Below are 21710 nucleotides of genomic sequence, written 5' to 3'. Positions count from 1 at the left end.
GGCCAGCATTAATACCTAAATATCTAATACCAAAACCAGATGAAGACACTACAAGAAAAAAAAAAAAAAGGACCAAGATCTCTCATGGGCATTGATGCAAAACTCCTGAACACCAAAATATAAGCAAATGAAATCCAACAATATATAAAAATAATTATACACCACAACCAAGTGGGATTTATACCAGATATGCAAGGGTGGTTCAACATTCAAAAGTCAATTAAGGTAATTCATCACATCAACAGACTAAAAAAGAAAAAAAAGACAATCATATCAATAGACAAAGAAAAAGCATTTGACAAAATCCAACACTCATTCATGATAAAAACTCTCAACAAACTAGAAACAGAGGAGAACTTCCTCAATTTGATAAAGAACATCTATACAAAACCTACAGTTAATATCATAATTAATGGTGAGAAACTTTCTTGCTAACCTCAGGAACAAAACAAGGAGATCCCCTCTCACCATTCCTTTTCACCATCATAATGTAAGTCCTAGCTAATGCAATAAAACAAGAAAAGGACATAAAAAGTATACAGATTGAGAAGGAAGAAATAAGTGTCTTTGTTCACAGATGACATTATTGTCTATGTATAAATTCTGAAAGAATCAACAAATCTGTAGGTTGCTTTGGGTAGCATGGATATTTTAACAATCCTCATTCTTCCAATCCATGAGTACGGTATATCTTTCCATTTATTTGTGGCATCTTCAATCCCTTTCATCAATGTCTTACAGTTTTCAGGGTACAGGTCTTTCACCTCCCCGGCTAAATTTATTTCTATGTATTTTATTCTTTGTGAGGCAGCTGTAAATAGATTTTTCTTAATTTTTCTTTCTGATCATTATTAGTGTATAGAAATGCCACAGATTTCTGTATATTAATCTCACAGCCTGCAACTTTACTGAATTCATTTATTAGTCTAAAAGTTTTTCTGGTGGAGTCTTTAGGGTTTTCTATATATAGTATCATGTCACCTGCAAATAGTCGTGTATATATATTTTAAAGTAGCGGGATAATCCAATAATTTCGTTTTTAGGTTACCTATAGGGAAAAAAGTAGAGTGATCAAGAGATAAAAGGCAGACTTTCCTGAATGTAACCTGTTCTGCAGATTTAACTTTGAAACCATAAGGTACCTTATTAGCCCAGTAGGCATCAGTCTCATAACTTTGAAACCATGAAAATGTTTTATATACTTAGAAAACAAAACTGTATTTTTAAAAAACCCCTAAAACTAAAATCAAAATGAAATGAATCAACCCAACTTCATCAATTTTGTGGTTTAACCACATAGACAACTGTTCAAGTGACTTAAAATACAATAATTTGCACTTTGCTATAGAGCAGAAACTAACACAACACTGAAAATCAACTACACTCCAATAAAAATTAATTTTTAAAAAATACAATAATTTGACTATCTCTTCCTAAAAAACATATATCACAGATATTTCCCTCACGGGATATATCCTAAGAACTACAAAGACATCTTAAATTGTTCGAAGTAATCATATTATTAGTAATACTATTGTTAATTATTATTCTGGAACTATTAAATGTAAGATAATGCAAATGAATGTCAACAGGGACTAAAATTTTCAGCATAAAAGTGATACAACTATAAAATCAAAGAATTAGGTAAAAGTCTTGCAATTCTAAGTTTGAACTATTTGAACTCATGTTTGCTTGCATGTTCTTAAAGAGAAGATACATATGTATTGCCTAGGTGAAATACAATGAAAAGCCCTAAAAATGACTAAACTAGTGGTTTCCAAGTAGTGGTCCTGAAATACCATCTCCCAATAAAAGAACCAGGGCTGTAGGTAGGGGGAAATGGCTGACTCCAAGTAGAGGATATAAAATATATACAACGAGCTGGGAACATCTTAACAGAAACAAAGAAACTATCAAGGACTACTGAAGCTGTGTCAATACAGGCAGGATATAGTTGGACTTCATCAAAGTTAAAGGATATCTTTAAAGACACCACAGGGACTTCCCTGGCAGTACAGTGGTTAAGACTCCGTGCTTCCACTGCAGGGGGCATGGGTTCGGATCCCTAACTGGGGAACTAAGATCCTGCATGCTGCACGATGCAGGAAAAAAAAAAAAAAAAGACACCACAAAGAAAATGAAAAGGCAAGTCACATACTAGGAAAATATATTTGCAATACCCATGTCCTACAAATGACTGGTGGTATTCAGAACATATAAGAGCCACAAATCTGTAATAAGACAAACAGCCCAACTTATAAGCAAAAGACATAAATAGACACTTCACAAAAAATATATAAAAGGCCAATAACACATGAAAAGATGCTCAACATCACTAATCATCAAGAAATGAAGGGCCTCCCTGGTGGCGCAGTGGTTGAGAGTCCGCCTGCCGATGCAGGGGATACGGGTTCATGCCCCGGTCCGGGAGGATCCCATATGCCGCGGAGCGGCTGGGCCCGTGAGCCATGGCTGCTGAGCCTGCGCATCCGGAGCCTGTGCTCCGCAACGGGAGAGGCCACAACAGTGGGAGGCCCGCATACCGCAAAAAAAAAAAAAAAAAAAAAAAAAAAAAAGAAATGAAAATTAAGGGACCTCCCTGGTGGCTCAGTGGTTAAGAATCTGCCTGCCAATGCAGAGGACAAGGTTCAAGCCCTGCCAGGAAGATCCCACATGGCATGGAGCAACTAAGCCTGTGCACCACAACTACTGAGCATGCGCTCTAGAGCCCGCAAGCCACAACTACTGAGCCTGAACGCCACAACTACTGAAGCCCTTGCGCCTAGAGCCCGTGGTGTCAGCAACAAGAGAAGCCACTGCAATGAGAAGCCCACACACCGCAACAAACAGTAGCCCCTGCTCGCCGCAACTAGAGAAAGCCTGCATGCAGCAACGAAGACCCAACACAGCCAAAAATAAATTAATTAATTCTAAAAAAAGGAAAGGCAAATTAAAACCACTATATACCCAGTAGAGCAATGCCAAGTGTTGGCAAGAATGTAGAGCAACTGAAACTCTCATACACTGTGGGTTGAGGATGTAAAATGGAATAACCACTAGGGAAAACTACTTGGCAGTTTCTTATAAAGTTAAAAGACACATAACATACACATATGACTCAGCAATTCCACCTCTAGGTATTTACCCACAGAAAACTATGTCCACGCAAAGACTTGTACACAAATGTTCATAGCAGCTTTATTCATAATAGCCAAAATAACCAGAAAACCATATGGCCAATAGCCATAATAACCAGAAAACAACTCTAATGTCCATCAACTGGGGAATGGATAAACAAATTTTGACATATCCATATAATAAAACACTAACCCACAATAAAAGGAACTGTTGACACATACTACAACATGGCTGCATTTCAAAAGTACTGTGCTAAAAGAACCAAGACCCAAGAATATATAATAACTGATTCCATTATAGTGACAGATCAGAGGTTGTCAGGAGCCTGGTTTGAGAGGGGACTGACTCTAAAAAGACATGAAGGTACGTTCTGGGTTGATGGAAATGTTCTGTATCTTCATTGTGGTGGTGGTTATACAGGTGTGTACATTTGTCAAGACTCAAATGGTGGGCTTCCCTGGTGGCGCAGTGGTTGAGAATCTGCCTGCTAATGCAAGGGACACGGGTTCGAGCCCTGGTCTGGGAGGATCCCATATGCCACGGAGCAACTGGGCCCGTGAGCCACAACTACTGAGCCTGCGCGTCTGGAGCCTGTGCTCCACAACAAGAGAGGCCGCGACGGTGAGAGGCCCGCGCACCGCGATGAAGAGTGGCTCCCACTTGCCACAACTGGAGAAAGCCCTTGCACAGAGGTGAAGATCCAATACAGCAAAAATAAATAAATTAATAAATAAATAAATAAGTTCTGTTGTCATGATTACTATGACATTAAAAAAAAAAAGACTCAAATGGTACACTTAAAATGAATACATTTTATAAAGTAAACTTTTAAACAGAGCTCAGGATCTAATATAAAGCTAAGGAAGGGACATTTGAAGGAAAAAGAAAAAAAGAACAAAAGAATAATAGTGGTACTGGATTAGAGTTAAGAGACACCAATAAGAACTCATGTTTAGCTCAATACAGATAAAGACGGTTGCTTGTAATATTTATAGATATATGCATATACACCAATTAGTATACACTCATATATTTCATTGCTCTGTCAGCTGAGAGGGCCTAAAAAAAACACCACCCCAGTAGGAACAAGCACACCTAGTACCAGATTTTAGCGCGCGCTCTCTCTCTCTATCTCCTAGCCATCAGAGAAAAAGCCCGTGCTGCCCATACAAAGAGGTCCACATCGAGAGAAACTGAGGCCTCCAGCTGACTTCCAGCATCAACAACCAGACATGGGAGTGAAAAAACTCTTCAAATGATTCCTGCCTCCAGCATCCTAGTACTTTAGCTGAGGTTCCAGACATAAAGAAAGAGATAAGCCATGCCTACTGTGCCCTTTCTGATTTCCTGACAGAATCCATGAATAAAACAAATGGTTGTTTTACGCCAAGGTTTGGCAACTGGAACTCCTTTTAATACTATCAAAAGATATTAAACATTTGCAGATCATACAAGGCTAAAGGCATATTTTTTATATAAAATGAACACATTTTAATCTACATTTAAAAATCACAGTAATCCATCACGTACTATATATACATTATCAAATTCCTACCAGGTGGTATATAATGTATCTCCACTTACACCCTTCCCCTTCTCTTCTAAACCTTTTCCTTTGAAATGGGTAAACAACACTCATCTGTTCTACTTAATCCTATACTCACTTCTCATATTTTTAATTTGGTGACTCTCTACTCTTGCTGTTTTACATTTACTGTGTTTTATTCTTTCCAAAGAATTTTCACATGTACGTCCTCACTTGGTTCTCACTATAACTTGTGACATATTGGTGCAAGAGACTTACTCAGGATAGTTACAAAACTGTTAATAAGGCCTTCTAAGTTAAAGTCCTCCATTGCATGAGTCAGCTTTTTATAACACATATAGTCCTATCTCCTTCCTTATCAGTGAAACTTCTTCCTCATCTAGCCAGAAATATCAAGATGTAGAAAAAGAACAAGGGAATTTTTTTAGGTGGTGGGGGGAGGGAAATGAGGGACAGGAATAGAACTGGGTAGGGGTCTATGAAGCCAAGCTAATAATCATGTATACATTCTGGGAGGTACAGTTCCCAGAGACAGAAAGCTTCATGCTAGAATCAGTTCTCAATTCAGAATATCAGAGAACAAAGCACTAAGGGTAGGTCAAAATCAATTGTAGTGTGCAAAGTCAAAATCAGTGGTAGCCTGTAAAATGTCTGAAGGAGGCTGGAAGTTGGATAATCAACTTGAGATTCAGCTAAAGACTGAGATCTGAAAAAGTAATTTGCATAGTAGTCATCTTAAATAGATCCAGAGTGGAAGTGAGGATAAATATCAAGTCTAAATAGATTCTCTGAAGATAAGTCATCAGGTTGAGGTGGGGTAGGAAATGATCAAAATGACCTTTGAAAAAATACTGGACAAGGAAAAGGGAACATCATTCTAAAGTCTCAAAAGAAAAACTTCTGAAAATGACTTATTATTGGAACCAGAGAAGGTCATTAAAATGATAGATTAAGAAAAAATATTTTTAAATATATTACACAGATCAGTTGAAACATTATTCCAATGGTTTTAATTTCATATATGAGAAAGCAGACTGACAAAAAAGATTAAGACTTTAAAAACAAAGATCATGAAAAATACTGGAGATGGATGGTGGTAAAGATTGCATAACAATGTGAATATACTTAATGCCATAGAACTGTACACTTAAAAATGTTTAAAATGGTACATGTATAATGTATTTTATAACTTAAAAAAGAAAAAAAATGATTTAAAGGATCAATTCATCCAAATAAACTCAGACCATTGCCCATCTGCTCTAAGGTAAGATTTCAGGTGAGCAGGGGATGCTCACAGTGCATCTCTAAATCCTAAACTATTAGACATCCTCCCACAATGATGAATTATTTTATACTTTCTTGAATGTGGCCACAAAGCTTCTCTTAAGAGACAAAGATCCCCTATAGCACATGCACGCCCTAATCATCAACAAATGCTTGAATGTTCCTCCTGACTCTATATTCACAGGTCTCATTTTGCTTTCAAAGCTATTTTAATTTTGTGCTCGAATTATGTAAAATAACAAGTCTCCGTTATAGAAGAAGAAAACACAATTCAATTACTGCATTTGAAAAGTTCTATAGACTGGTGGAAAGTATCCAGTACCATAAAAATATGTTTATTATTTCATACCTGTTCTAAAATAGCATATTAGTGTCTGTGCAAATACAGAAAACAGTGCCAAAAGTTAGTAGTCCATGATGCTATGAGTCTAGTGTACAGAAGGAGCCTTTCCATCTTAGTTAATAGCATGCAAAGCCCGTAGTTAGGCTTAACACCTCCCCTCCACCCATTCTTTTGGTCATCAAATCCTACTGACACTACCTCAAATTAGCCTCTCACCATGTTAAATTCAGTTCCATTACGTTAAGCATGGTTCTGATCACCTAGACCAGCCAACATGTCCAAAATATTGCCAGTGCAACATATGACCAACATAAAAAATTATTAACAAGATATTCGACTTTCTTTTCTTCATACTAAGTCCTTGAAATGCAGTATGTATTTTACACTCACAGCGCATCTCAATTCAGACTAGCTACACTTCAAGCGCTCGACAGCCCCACTGGACAGTGCAGACCTGAGACCATCAGGACCTCTCAACAACGGCTGCGCATAAGAATCACTTTTCATTTATTCAGTAAGTGAACTTACTAGTTCCAGGGTCTGGAGATGAATTGGTAAACAAGATAGACCTCTTCAGCCCTCATCTCACATACACATGCCGTTAATTCTTTCACTCTAGGCACACAGCTTCACAGGTTCTCAAACACACTAGTCCTTTAAAACTCCTTGTTATTGTGTTGGTTTTCTTCCTCTTCCTACACTCTCACCCATTCCCTCCTTCATCCCATCTATCCTTCAACATCCAGTGCAAACGTCATTTTCCTCTGGTTCCCCAGGCAGTTATTCATTCCCTCCACTGTGAGCTTTGCTCATCTCTCTCTGACATACTACCACAGTCTATAGCATTACAGTTTACCTATTTAGGAATTTGTCTCTCCACAAGTTCAGGGTTTATCAACCTCAGACACATTGGAGCTGAGGTCAATAGCAGAGAAACGGTGGGATTAGTTTGCGGAAAATCACACACATCCTATCTTAGCCATGCTATGTTATCTATGCGATACTTGCCCCTACATAAACTACATCTGATTTTCCCACAGAAATTCATTACGTGAAGATCAAGTCACACATGTTACAATAGGGAGTGTACCAGAGAAACGATCAGCACCTGTTTTTGTGCCAGATACAGCACTCACAATAATACCTGCTATCCTAACTTATTAACAGTTTTCTCTAAGTTTGGATAGTGAATTCCCTAAAACCTGACTACTCTTGAATCTTGAGACTTTATCCCTTAGGTGTGCATGAAGCTAAGTGCCTTTGAGGGCTATCTCATCTAAGGAAAGCAAGAATCAGGCTTTAAAAGTCTTAACAAAATACTAACTTTGCTGTCTACTAAAATGATATGCTGAACATATAAACCTTTACAATCAACAACTACTTACACTTAGATATCTGCTAAAAACCTCAATCTCCAATGCCGATATTCATCTCCTATTAAGAGCCTAAAACCAATTTATATTTGAGAAAAAAGGCTAAGAGCTATTCTAATACCAGTACATACCATTTATTAAGCTGTCACATTGGAAGAGTCAGTCATACTTGTTTTACATATATTTTCTTCACAGCAACACAATAATATGGCTATCACCTCCATTTTACAGATAAGGAAACTGACAGTAGCATTAAATAACAATTCCTAAAGTAATGTGTTCAGAATATGAATTCCAGATGTCTGCCCTTTACATTAAGTACAATCCACCTAGTGGTATGCTGGAGCCAGGTCACACTGACTCACAAGAGCTAACTGTTAAATTTTTAGGAACTGCACAAGCTGTAACTAAAAATTAAATTATAAAAACTAACAACTAAATAAGTAATATTAAAAACAACAGTACTAATTATTCAAAACTCACTTCCCAAATATTTTAGTATACTTTACCCTTGTGGTTAATAACATTTATTGTGTGTGTGTATTCCCACACTTCCCAACTCTGTATTCAGTGATACCATTTTAGTAGCTTGAAACTGACCATGATGGGAGTATTTACACCAAAGAAATTGATAAATCCTACAAAGTATGGCTTTCTTTTTTTCTGAGTGGTTGTTAAACATATACCAGCAAACCATGGAGTCCATTCATTATTCTGAAATAAAAAGTTATTTCGAAATGCAACACACATGCTCAGACCCTACCCAGAAATTCTAATTCAGTAGATTAAGGATAAAGTACCTGCGTGTGTATTTTGAAAAAGACCATTTCTCCTCCAAAAGGATTTTGATACATACCGCCAGCTGAGAACTACCATTTGAGATTTCTAAAACGGTTTTATGTATCATATCAGACATTAGAAAGCTACATACTTAAAACTGCATTACTTTAAGTCCCCAAAGATATCTTTACAAACTATAATATAAAACTGTGACACAGCTTTTTTTCAAGGATCAAAATAGCCAAAAGAAAGCTTCTATATATCTAAAATTATCAAAGAGGTTGCTGCTTATACAATTCAGTAACTTTCGTAAAAAGGCTATAATGAGCCAACTAGATATCCATATGCAAAAGAATGAGGTTGGACCCTTACCTCACACCATAAATAAAAATTAACTCAAAATGGATCAAAGATTTAAATGCAAGAGCTAAAGCTCTAAGATTCTTTGAAGAAAACATAGGCATAAATCTTTCTGACCTTGAATTAGACAACAGTTTCTTAAATGTGACACCAAAAGCACAACAAAAATATAGATAAACTGGATTTCATCAAATTAAAAACATTTGTTTTTTAAAGGACACCATCAAGAACATGAAAAGACAACCCACAGAATAGGAGAAAATTTTTGCAAATCATATATATAAGGGACTTGGATCCAAAATACATAAAGAATTCTTACAAATCAACAATAAAAAGACAACCCAATCTAAAAATGGACAAAGGATCTGAATAGACATTTCTCCAAAGAACATATACAAATGGCCAATAAGCACACAAGAAGATGTTCAACATCACTAGCAATCAGGGAAATGCAAGTCAAAACTACAATGAGATTGCCGATAGGTATAATCAAAAAATTAGGTAACAGCAAATTTCGGCAAAGATGTGGAGTACTGGAAATCTCACACACTGATGTAAAGAACTTAAAATGGTGCAGCTGCTTTGGAAAACATCCTAGCAGTTCCTCAAAAGGTTAAACATAGTTACCACATGACTGAGCAATCTCACTCCCAGATATAAACTCAAGAGAAATAAAAACATATGGCCACACAACAACTTGTATACAAATGTTCATAGCAGCATTATTCATAAGAGCCAAAACATGGAAACAACCCCAACATTCATCGACTGATGCATGGATAAACAGAATGTGATATCTCAATACAATGGAATATTATTTGGCAAAAACAAGAAGTGAAATACTGATACATCCCTTAATCTTTCACAAACCTTGAAAACACTATGCTAAGTGAAAGAAGCTAGTGACAAAAAAACTCACATACTGTATGACTCCATTTATATAAATATCCAGAATAGGCAAATCTACAGTGACAGTAACTGGAATAGTGCTTGCCCAGGGCTGGTGGTCAACTGAGGGGCTAGGGAAATGACTGCTAAAGGTTATGGGTATTCTTTCTGGGGTGATGAAACTGTTCTAAAATAGACTGTGGTGATGGATGCATGACTGAATATGTGAAAAGCTGCCCAAGTGTACACTTTAAATGGATGAACTGTATCTCAATAAATTCATTGCAAATGCACACACAAGAGCACAATAAATTTCTTAAAAAAAAAAAAGATCTGGGAAATTTCCATTCCTGACAAACATCTATGTTTTCTTTTAATCAATAAACGACATCATAAATTGTGCTCTTTTGGTTTCACCACTAAATTCTGTGATCATATGTGCTTTCTAGTTCAGTTTCTGTCACCACCATGCCTTGCCTTCACCGTTTTAATTTAAAAGTGTTGTACTGCAAGGCACTTCAACCCTTCTTGGAAGCAGGCAGGAAACGATGGCTGGCTGAATTCTGAAAACGTAAGAATACATTTACATACTCATGATGTCCACCATGACACAGAAACCCTATGAAGTTCAGCTTGAGCTCTGCCAACCAGGTCCCTTCATTTTAACTACCACCAAGAACTAAAACGGTAAGAATTATGAGTTTTTCCAGAGGACTTTTTCCCTCTAAATTACATTATCCATATAGAACACTGTAATGCAATATTACACATTTACCATATATTTAGCACACAAGATAATATTTAAAATAGAACATAAATAATAAATCACTACTGAAATTTAACTTTGTTTTGGGAAATTCATTCCTACCCTAACAGGTGAGGATGACTCCTCTGTATTTCGTTTCTGGGACTCAGTGTCCACATCTTGGCGCTTGTTCTTCATTCTTTCTCTAAGATCCCCTGTAGGTCTTTCTGGTGACCTTTGAACCAAAAAACAAAAACAAAACAAAAAACAAAACAAAACAACAAAAATCTATATTTATATAACATTTTATAAGAATATATTTAAAGAAATAACCTCACAAATCTCAATATAGTTTTTCTACTATCCATGGCTACTAAAGTTCAGAAAAACAATTAATAAATTTCAGCTTATATATTAATATATATAAAAAATATAAGCATCACTTACAAGTTTTCTCCCAATACCAATCAAAATGCATACACTAAAACTCCATGGGGTGGCAGGTACTGGTGATATTAATAAGAAACTATAGGTGAGCTGAGAGAAAGGAGTTTGTAATTAATAGCTTAATTTGTTTTCCTATGAATCACATAAATATATTACTTATATTTGAAAGCAAAAAGTAGGAAGGTAAAGTTTTAAACCACAGCACTGCAAAATTAATCTAGAAACAACAGTATTATCATCTATACACATATATGGTTGGATGCAACATCAACAACTGTGAAAATATTTTACGCATCTCAAGAATGAAAGCAAATACAGGAATTTTTAATGTTATTCTTACAATTCTTCTTAAATTTGAAATTATTTCAGAATAGAAAGTATTTGAAAAATTCAAAGCAAGATTTTCAACAGTGAGTTTATACTCTGCTTTTATACTCTTGTTTTTAATTAAGGAAAAATATACATATTTATATTTAACACTGGTAAAGCTTCATAATTTATACTAGCAATTTGATAAATGGCTGTTCAATTATTTTCACACCATCACTAAGTGAGAAAAATAAAGCAGAGGTAGAAAACAAACTGCCTTTATAGACTATTCCTAGAGCACCATTAAAAGAGGGCAATAGTTGTTAAGGAATGATGTCCCTCTTTAGCCACCAAAAAAAATGTGTATAATGTTTTTAAAAGATATAAACAAATTACAAAAATATTCACATCTATTTCAAGTAATAGCTGTTCAATCAAATCGAGTCCTTTATCAATCATTAATACAAATCAAATGATTAGTGAAAAAATAATTTCAGTCAATTCACTTTAAAGGAGCTCATTAACATTTACATGCACATTTTATAGATCTATATTAAATGTTTTAACAGTTAAAGCTGAACTGGTAAATGGAACTTCTTATTAAGAACCAGCACTTAAATGCTTTAAATTATAATTATGATGCACATGTAAATTTTATGTGCCCTAGTTTCCTTTATATAATAAGACAGTTTATTATAAACTTGTTTCTATCCTAACAGTACCTAACAGAATGCTCTACATACAGTGAATGCTCAGTGACTTAAATGATTTGTGACTAAGTAAGCATTTCTGAAATACATTACTTTTCTTTCCATCTCTGAATCACATTATGAATTATGTTTCTCTTCCTTACCAAAAAAAAGGGAAAATACACAAATACAAAGGAAGTTACTGGGGAAAAAAATGCACAAAATAGCAAAATTATAACAAAAAATCCTTTATTCTAAATCTAGTAATGACACTACTTTTTTCCATTTTAGACAAATTTCTCTGCCCATTTTCCTCACAACCATCTCTTGTATAAAAATTTTGAGTATGTTAATGTCACAGATAAAGTAAAGCATGTATTAAAAGTACAGTAACAATATAAGAAAAACATTAAAATTATTGAAACAGTTTCTCCAGGTATGTGTTTGTTTATACAGGTATTAAACTTATAAAGACTAACTTTCTCACATTGACAGAAAGGACAGATGACAATCTAAATACAAATAAAACAGAGTACTCAGCATCACAAGTAACCTAAAAATGTACAACATTTAAGTGAACAGAAAGTCAGCTAATGTTAAGGTTTTGAATTTTAAGTTCTGTTAAACTTCAAAATCTATACACATACACAAAAATTCACCCAATTAAAAAGGAAATCTCCAAATGCTAATGTTCAGTTTTTACACTGTTGCTGAAGCCAACGCAATCAGCACATTCAATTTTAGGACTAGGTAAATCAGTTGTTTACCAATCAAGTTTAAACTGCTTTTGTGACAATTTAAACACCATAACAAAATCATCATGAGGGAGCCAAAAGAAAACTAAAAGATTTTTATTAGGAAAGTCTAATTTAGCCTTGCCTTTATTAAAGGAAAAATGATATTCTAAAGAGGTAGTACATTTATCCACATATAAATACATACTTTCATTTACCTCAATATATTGTGATAAGAGATTTGGCAAATGCATTTTAACCTACAGAGCTTGCATTAGATTATCTTTTGTAATTAAGATTTGAATTTAGAACATCTTAAAAAGCTAAAGTTATGCTTATTTAAATTTTACTATTTTAAGAGTTGAAAGTAGTCTCTCCTTACTAAAAGCAAATCCATGAAATTCTGCCATCTTAAACAGCACTTTAATACATAATTGGGGGGCAGGGCACGAAAGTAAGCCATACATATATTACAAAAACAAATTTTTGAGGAAATTAATTTTAAAGCAAACATCTTTATTAATCTTGAAATTAGAAACTAAAAAATCCTGTAGACCTTTGCTATTGATAAGACTACCACCAAAACAGAAAATCTGACCAAACATATGGTAAGTATTTCAGATTTTTATACTAGATAAATTACAAAAGCCATCTTCTAATAGTATATGAATAATTCAAAGTTCTCAATTTACCTTCTATAATTGCTGCTATAACCTTTACCACGGGGTGAAGGGCCATGTACGAATCTACATGTGTTTCCATAGAGGCAGTTGCCAGTCTTCAGCCAGTTACGGCACTGTGTCTAAGAGACAGATATTGCTATGTAAATTTCATATTTAGTCATATTTATTTCTGGAAAAAAAAAGATGCTAGTGGGACAAAATTTAAATAAATGCTATCAAAATTCCAACTAACCTGAGATATATTACTCCCCAAATAATAAAAACATCCAAAAAAGCCCATAAACCCTAATGCCCATCTCACTCCTTTTTTATGAAACACATTTCTAAAAATTTACACACAATATTCCTACAATACAACAACCTATTCGCTTTTGTGATACAAATAGGAAGTTGAAGAAGAGGAATTCAAGAGAACCCCTGTGACTGTACCAGTGACAACTCACCTCTGCTGTACTGCCAGTGCTGGGTCCAAGCCTCTCAAATACACTGGGTCTTCGGGATGTGCTATCAGATATGGTCTTGGTATTTTCCACTGTGACCTTCCTTCTAATTTTTGACATTTTGTACTACTTTAACCAAAAAAGAGAGAGGCAAACTGTAAAATTCTTCAGTTTTAAATAACTGAGCCAATAACTTACAAGTAGATAAAATGGTAGATAAGATAACACTGCAAAATTACAGGGGATTTTTCTCAGAAGAAAAAAGTCATAGGAGAGGCCACAAGTAAACAGAGGTAAACAAACTATCTTCTAAGACATACCTTAGTGAATTTAGAACAATTCTGAATCTTTTGGCTAGAATTTTACCTCTTCTACAGAGTGAGTAAGATTCTACTCACACGGTTAAGTTTCCATAGTACATTCAATTTCAGAAAACACACTATAAAATGTTTAGTTTCTAAGTTCCTTATAAAAGTTGTTCCAAATTTAATAACTGTCTTTTAAAGAAAGTTGTGCTATCATTCTCCATCAACTAGTTAACGGTTAAAGAAAACTTTGCCAAAAATAAAATCAGGTAAGAATTTTAGTCAGAGTAGAAATTATGTTTTACACAGTTTAAGTGATAACATCAGCTATGTCCCAAAAATCAGCTTGGGAGAAAAATACTATTTAAATATTTTCTTTGTCTTACAGAAGCCAAAGAAGAACAGCATAATCAAGAAATTTATTTTGCAATAATACAAAAAACAAAACCCTCAATGTTGAAAAATGACCTTCTGTCAAAATATGACAGGCTGTAGAACTAGAAAAAGTGAAGGTGTTTTGATAATCTATACTGCATTGAATTGACATAAAAGTCAAAGGTGCTAAAAGAAATAAACAGGCTATTTACCATTACTATTAAAAAAGAAAGACGAATTATAAAAATATTTTACAAAAGTAAATAAAACATTAGAAACTAAAATATACCATCAGGTGATTCAACTAGAAATGAAAATATCACATAACAGCACTATGATATATGTTAGAAAACAATGTTAAATTCTAGACCTAGAATAATCTAGAGAGTACACTACTGTGGGAAGTGGGTAGGAACTGCCTAAGAGAAAGAAAAAGGAACTAAACCGTATCACACTTTATACACTAAATATTAGTTGAAATTTTGTTAGTAGTCAAAAGTTACTAGAATGAATGATGTCAATTAAAGAAGTAAAGGTTCCATTTGGTAAAGAACTGGTCTCTATAAAGTTCACAAATGCTCTTTAATGTGGTTTCAAAGTAAGGTCCTATCACTTAAAAGGAAATTAAATCATGGTAGTACAGAATCAAAACTTAAAACAAAAATTACAATGTTTGGTCCAGTTAGATACTTCTTGTCAAGTCACACTTTGAAAAGGTCTAAAGAATATGGACATTTGACAAATTAACAGGTAACGAACCAAAAGGAAAATATGATATGATACAATATGGTAGTTTTAAATTGGAAAAATGTATATTCTTATTTTCTAATATACAATGTAATCATTAATTATGATTACAATCAATTTTTAGTGATTCAAAAAAAGTAACTTTAAATTACAAATTTTTAAAAATTACAGAGTGTCACATAAGTGAACAAAAATTTGTGCAACATAAAATCACTTATGTATCAACTGTTCATCAAGTAAGGAACTATGAGGTCCACCCTCCACACCAGAGTGAGTATTGTAAGATAATCTTTGATTTAACTTTTCTTGAGCTCATTCTCAGCCCAAATGTGAATTTATAAAGGAAAAGTTGGTAAATTCCACATGTACATTTGACTTACTGAACATAAATAAAAGCCAAGGTAAGCAATAAGTGGAGCTGAGAAAGATCTAGAAAACACAGAGCTTTGATTAACTGAGAAAAACACTTTTTTATAATTTATAACTAAGATTCGATAAGAAGTAAACATGTAACAAAATGTAAGGAAAAAGTTAGAACAAAAACAAATTTTTAAAGTCCCATTATCTGTTACTATAAAAACATACAGGTGTACATTGAAATCCTCATTCATTAATTCAATTTTAAAAACATTTATTAATAAACTTAAAAATGAATGTGTTCTAAAAGTTTCTTATTAGTTTTTATTAGTTATCTACAACTTGGGAAACAGGCACACCATCCCACCACACTGCATCAAGACAAGTAACCCTAAGCTTGTATTTTTTCCTTCCACTATCAGTGGAAATGGTCTGTCCCCAAAATCTCTATCCCCAACATGCCCTTACTCCCAACACACCCTCCCTCCTCCAAAAAAAATCAACAGTAGTGTTTTGCACAATTGGGGCAACAAGCTATTTATTATTATACTTGAAACACTGATCATATATTATCTCTTTCCTTGTCTTTCTGAGGGCTCCAGGTATTATTAACTCTACTGTTTCTCTTCCCCACCTATAACCTGTTGCTTGGATCAGCACTCCTCTCCTCCTCTGACCTACTGCTGGAAAGCATGGTCTCACAGCTTCTCTCCCATCCTAGATCCCTAACATAAGCTTTGCAGACTTCAAAGGGTTTGGTCTGCGACAGACAATCAACTGAGGGCTAATGATCCAATCTTATCCCTTTACTTGTATTCTTGACACCAAAAAAGTTCCTTCCAACAGAGACAAAGTAGCTTTTACAGGTGACATCAAGAACTACAAGATTCACCTACATAGTGATTATCCCAGGAGTTTTACTTCTGCTACTGTTGAGTCTTCCAACTTAGGGAAGAACAGCAATGAAGTAAAGACGTATTCTCCTCTTTTCTTAGAGTGTCCAACAGTGTCACACCTTGGCCTAAAATGACACTGAGTTTGAGGACCAGGTCTAGGTTACAAGGAGGTCCTAGACAGGAAAAAAAGAAGAAGAAAGAAAAAAAACCCTGAGGCAAAAAAAGAAAAAGTAGAAATTGAACTTTTCTAATTGACAGAAACAGAAATTCTTCTGATCGTAGATCTAGGAACTTCCATCAGTAGTCAACAAATTATCTAAATATTATTATGAAACATTTATGATTTTTGCACAGATAAAATGCCTTATGCTTGCAAATACAAAATATAACATTTTAAATCCCATTTTTCTAAATATATACACATAACCTACAGTACACCAGAAAAACATTTGCTCATATATATTAATTAATTTAAAACTATGTTACCATCTAATATGATGATTAGAATTTTCACTCTAAAAATTTGGGCCCAAAGAGAAAGATAAACCACAAAAGAATAAAATGTAGATTTGAATGAGAGGAGGAAACCTTTTTCAATTAATATCTGAACAGGCTTCAATAAGAAGTAAATACTTCAAAATATATGAGAAAAATTAGAAACAATAAGAAAAAATGTAAATATTAAAGTCTTCCCTATCTCAGAGACTTTGAAGGCTTTCCCTCAGTTTTCAATTTGTTCTTTAGTTTTAAGTAACCATCACACTCCCACTCACATTATCATGTCTTTCCCAAACACGAGCATTATTAGCAAAGCCAGAGTGACAGTGGTGAAAGCCTGTTGAGTTATTCTCCTATTTCTCCTCTCCATTTGTAGAGTAAATAAATATCAGAAGTTTTAATATTTTTTAACTGAAAAAGAAAATGAAGGGAATTCCCTGGCGGTCCAGCGGTTAGGACTCTGAGCTCTCACTGCCAAGGGCCCGGGTTCGATCCCTGGTCAGAGGAACTAAGATCCCACAAGCCGCGCGGCATAAAGAAAATGAAAAACATGGGACACAAAGTTTAAATCTATTAAGACACGACAAAAAGTCTTAGTAAATGGGAAATGTCCTCCTTTCCCCGGAAACTTACAAATATCACAATGGACTCATAGCTTCATGCTATAAATATGACTGAGAAGGGAGAAACACAGGGGCCACTTTTTAAATTGTTTCTGAATCCTGATTACTAAAATCTTGTCAATAAAACATATTAGTTCTAGTATTCTCACTGCAATCCACAATTACGTCTTTTTGAGTTCTCATCTTCCGGTAGCATAAATGAAAGCATAAAACACTTTAATCTGGATAAGTAGCACCATAATATTAGGAAACTGTCAAATAACTAAGCAATTAAAGCTACATAATTACTGGTACTAACTGGTAAGAGAATAAATCTCTATCCACTGGCATCCTAAAATTAAAAGTGTTATATTAAAAATAAGACCTCTTCATATTTATATTTCTTAGTTTTGAAAGAAAAACAGTTAAGTTTATTTGTTGCACAGTGTGAGAGAATTTTTTCTTAACATAATTTAAGAAAAAAAGAACTTTCTTGAACAATCTTGACGATTGCTTATATGTAGACAGACAAAAACAATTTCAAACTGAATTCAGAACAGATTCGTCAGCACTAAACTGACTACACAGGTATGAGGAAGGCAATATTGTAGCACTGTGCAGATAATACATTTTGTTAAAAGACTCTGCAAGGAGAATATCCCATGCTGGCAACTACTATAAAGTGAAGTAAACAGAACTGCAACAAACAAAACGACCAAAAAGAGAATAGAAGACACTTTATATATACCAATACCAGTTAACATTTCAACTGCTACTAAATATCTGCTGAAAAAGCTCCAACTCAACTGTATATGAAAAGCAGAGTGGGATTTGGGGGAGGTAGGAAAGACTAAAATTTACTGAAAACCAATTCTATAAATAAATGTTAAACAACTGCTTTCTATATGTAAATGTCAGTGCATATTACAATACAAATTAACACCGATAACTTATTAAATGTTTGATAACTTGTACAGAAAGTAAAATAGCATCCACCTGTGGGATTTTAGTTTTAATTTACAAATATGAAAATCAGATAAATTTGCATAACTTAAAATATGCAATCAATGTTCATTTCGAATCACCGATAGTTAGGAAGCGCGTAAGAGGCATGCACCTGAAAAAACTAGATCCTCACAGATCCCCACAGTAAAAGTCTTAGTTTCACAATACAACTATTTTTACAGACACAAATTGCTATATACCTGCACCTACATTCTTAGTCTCTTTTTGAAATTGTCATGTTATAATCGAAATATTTCATTAAATTCTAAATTATTCGAAAATCTAGAGATATGTCCACAAAACTGTCCAAAACATTGTCGCTTAGGTTCTAAAGTCAGTAATTTCAAACACTGCAGAACCAGACTCCGATAACCGGCACCACATAACATACGCATGGATTGTACTGCATAAGCATTTGGATTTACTGCAACAGTATTTTTGGCAAAACTTTGAAAACTTGAGGTGTGAAGATTTTTACAAACTTTTAAATTATTTCTTCAAAAAAACCCCAAAACCTTAAGAGGTTGCGTACGCCCATAATTTTCAAAGTAGTTCAAATTATCTGAAAAACTCGGAATATAACCGAATAGCTCGACACTACGCTCCACAAACAAGATCCTACCGATATCATTCACGTGGTATCGACTCTGAATAATTTTCCAGCCACATAAATTATTTTAAGCTATTTAGAAAGAGACAATGCCAAACATCAGAGCCTCTCCTTTCATTCCACCTTTCCGGGTTTCTGACAGATAGTTGCCAAAAGTAACTACCTAGGGACTGTGAAGATAAAGTAGCACTCCTCAACTCCGAGGGCCTGCGTCGTAATCACTGCCGGGAAATAACCAAGACCAAATATAACCAAAAGTAAGATACCTTTCCCTAACGGGTCTGGAATGTGTAAAGAGGGAGCTTCTCAATCTAAGACCATACTCCGGCACCCTTCCATCTCATACCAATGCGAATACCGCGCAAGAGTTCCCAGGCTCACATCAAATGGTAGTGACCCAGCAAAGCCTCCAGTCTGAATCCACTTGCCCCCTTAGGCAAACTCGCCAGAATCAGAACCAGGGCGAGAAACCAGTCAGGAGCACGGGGACCTATTGCAGAGTTAAGGGTGGGATGCTCAAGGAGAGCTCAAAATTCCGGCGTGACCCAAGCAGGTATGGAGGACAAGCGGGGCCTCCCAATCCCGGGCCCACCCAACGCCTTTCCCCCGGTACCCACGCCAATTCACGGAGTTCACACTTACCTCCTCGCCGAGCTCCTTTCGCAAGCGCAGTCCGGAGGCGGCACCGCCGCCGCCGCTCCAAGGAGCGGGGGAGGCGACTCTCTGTCCCCGCGCCTTGCCCCGGGAAGACGACAGCGAGAAGGAGGTGCGCGCGCGGCTCCCGGGAACCGGTCCTCGGCTACCGAGGGACTCCGGGATGGCTGGGGAGCGGAACCCGCCCGCCGCTTCGCCAGGGTCAAGCGAGCCTGGGACGTAGGAAAAAAAGGAACGAAGAGAGCCTGGAGAGTAAGAAAAGACAAGGAAAACACTATCAGGCCGCTAGGAGGATCGCCTCAAAATGCCTCCGGAAGTCAAGAGCTCTTCCTGTTCCTCTGTAGACCGAGGCAGCTTCCGGCTGCCAGATTAGTCGTCAGCGCGTATGCACCACCCCTTTGTGGACACGCCCTCTGGGCGTAACGTCGCCTCCTAGGCGTGCGGTCGAAATCAAAAAACCTGTGCCTAACGAGCTAGCCCTGGAGAAGAAACCGGGAACCCGGGAGAGATAATATACCCAATTAACAGTGAATTTAGGAAAAAGCGTTTTCTCCTTTTATTACATAATTTCTTACAATAAACAGCTGTTGTGAATATGCAAAAGTGCCACGATTGTTGTCGAAGATAACTGCATTCATTCGCTCAACGTTTTTATTGAGCAGCTGGAGTGACAGGTGGTATTTGTCCTGTTTTTCACACTCCTCTGCTTTCTCGGCCATCGCCTGTTACAGTGGAGCAAACGGAATGCACGGGTGTGTTTTTAAAGGCGTTAGCAGAAACTTACTGTATATTTGGAGCAGAAATCTTTAATGTACTTGTGACAGCCTTTCCTTTTCTTGTTCAGGATGCAATGCTCTGCATGAAAGTAGTTATTACAGTTGCTTGAGGTGTCTAGTCAAATGTCGCGAATCAAAGAAAAAAATCAGTACCTAGCCTCTCAAAAAAAAAAAAAAGGAAAAAGAAATGTGAACCCTTGTCTGCCTTAATTTTAAGGTAGCATTTATTTTGTTCTTTGACAAAACCAAGGAATGGGAAGACCTTTTATGAAAACTGATAAAACTTAAAAAGAAACTGGTACAAAGATTTGGTTTGGCTTGAATCAGTAAATTAAAATATGGGAACAGAGTGAAAAAATCAAGGGCATTAAACATTCTTGATGACATGCCAAGCTATTTTAGAGACAGCAGCGAAAGCTTCTGTACAAGTGGGTTTGATGTAACCCTCTGGCAGCAAGAATCCGTATCTGCCTGTATCTCGAAGTTCAATTGTAAATGAATATTTGATGCCCAAGTCATGGATCCAGTCATCCGAACCTCCAGGAGCTAGATCTACAAAAAGAAAAAAGAAATTACTTTTTGAAATACAGATGTTTCAAGTTAACTAACAAGATGGGATTTTTTTTCCCCTAAAAATGAAAATAGCTTTGCTTTTTTCTGATTATTAAATAATCTAATTTTATGGAAGAAAATAGAGATTGAAGGAAAGCAGGTTAAGGAAGAAAATGAAAATTACCCATATAACCCTACCAAGGAGTGATGGTCACCATTTATATTCTAGTGATTTCTTTTTCAGTGCATACTTTAACATAATTTTTTCCTACATAAATAAGATTATTCTATACAAGCTATTCAGGAACATTCCTAAACATAATCTATCCTGGCCAACTTTATGTATTAATGAGTTCAAATCTACCTTATCATTTTTTTTCTTTAATTTTTGGCTGCATTGGGTCTTCGTTGCTGCACGCGGGCTTTCTCTAGTTGCGGTGCGAGGGCTTCTCATTGCAGTGGCTTCTCTTGTTGCGGAGCATGGGCTCTAGGCATGGGAGCTTCAGTAGTTGTGGCACATGGTCTCAGTAGTTGTGGCGTACGGGCTTAGTTGCTCCGTGGCATGTGGGATCTT

At 35.6% G+C, this 21710-nt stretch overlaps 1 protein-coding gene across 6 annotated transcripts in view; it reads right to left on the bottom strand.

Moving 5' to 3' along the window:
* Positions 1-21710, bottom strand: part of ZC3H13 (zinc finger CCCH-type containing 13) — a 136508-nt gene that overhangs the window by 66713 nt on the left and 48085 nt on the right. For 2 of the 6 annotated variants that reach the window (XM_082601922.1, XM_082601923.1), the window contains exons 1-4: positions 19797-20955; positions 13763-13888; positions 13329-13438; positions 10581-10692 (exon numbers count right to left, since the gene is read on the bottom strand). In XM_082601922.1, the coding sequence (XP_082458048.1) occupies positions 10581-10692; positions 13329-13438; positions 13763-13879 (339 nt within the window). In that variant the 5' untranslated portion in view covers positions 13880-13888; positions 19797-20955. Of the gene's footprint in view, positions 1-10580; positions 10693-13328; positions 13439-13762; positions 13889-16439; positions 16613-19796; positions 21137-21710 lie in introns of those variants that run through there. The other 4 variants (XM_082601921.1, XM_082601919.1, XM_082601920.1 and 1 more) reach the window with 4 other exon arrangements.

Source organism: Mesoplodon mirus (assembly GCF_964341445.2).
Source record: "Mesoplodon mirus genome assembly, chromosome: 17".
Lineage (NCBI taxonomy): Eukaryota > Metazoa > Chordata > Mammalia > Artiodactyla > Ziphiidae > Mesoplodon > Mesoplodon mirus.
This window is presented reverse-complemented; position numbering and strand designations above follow the sequence as displayed.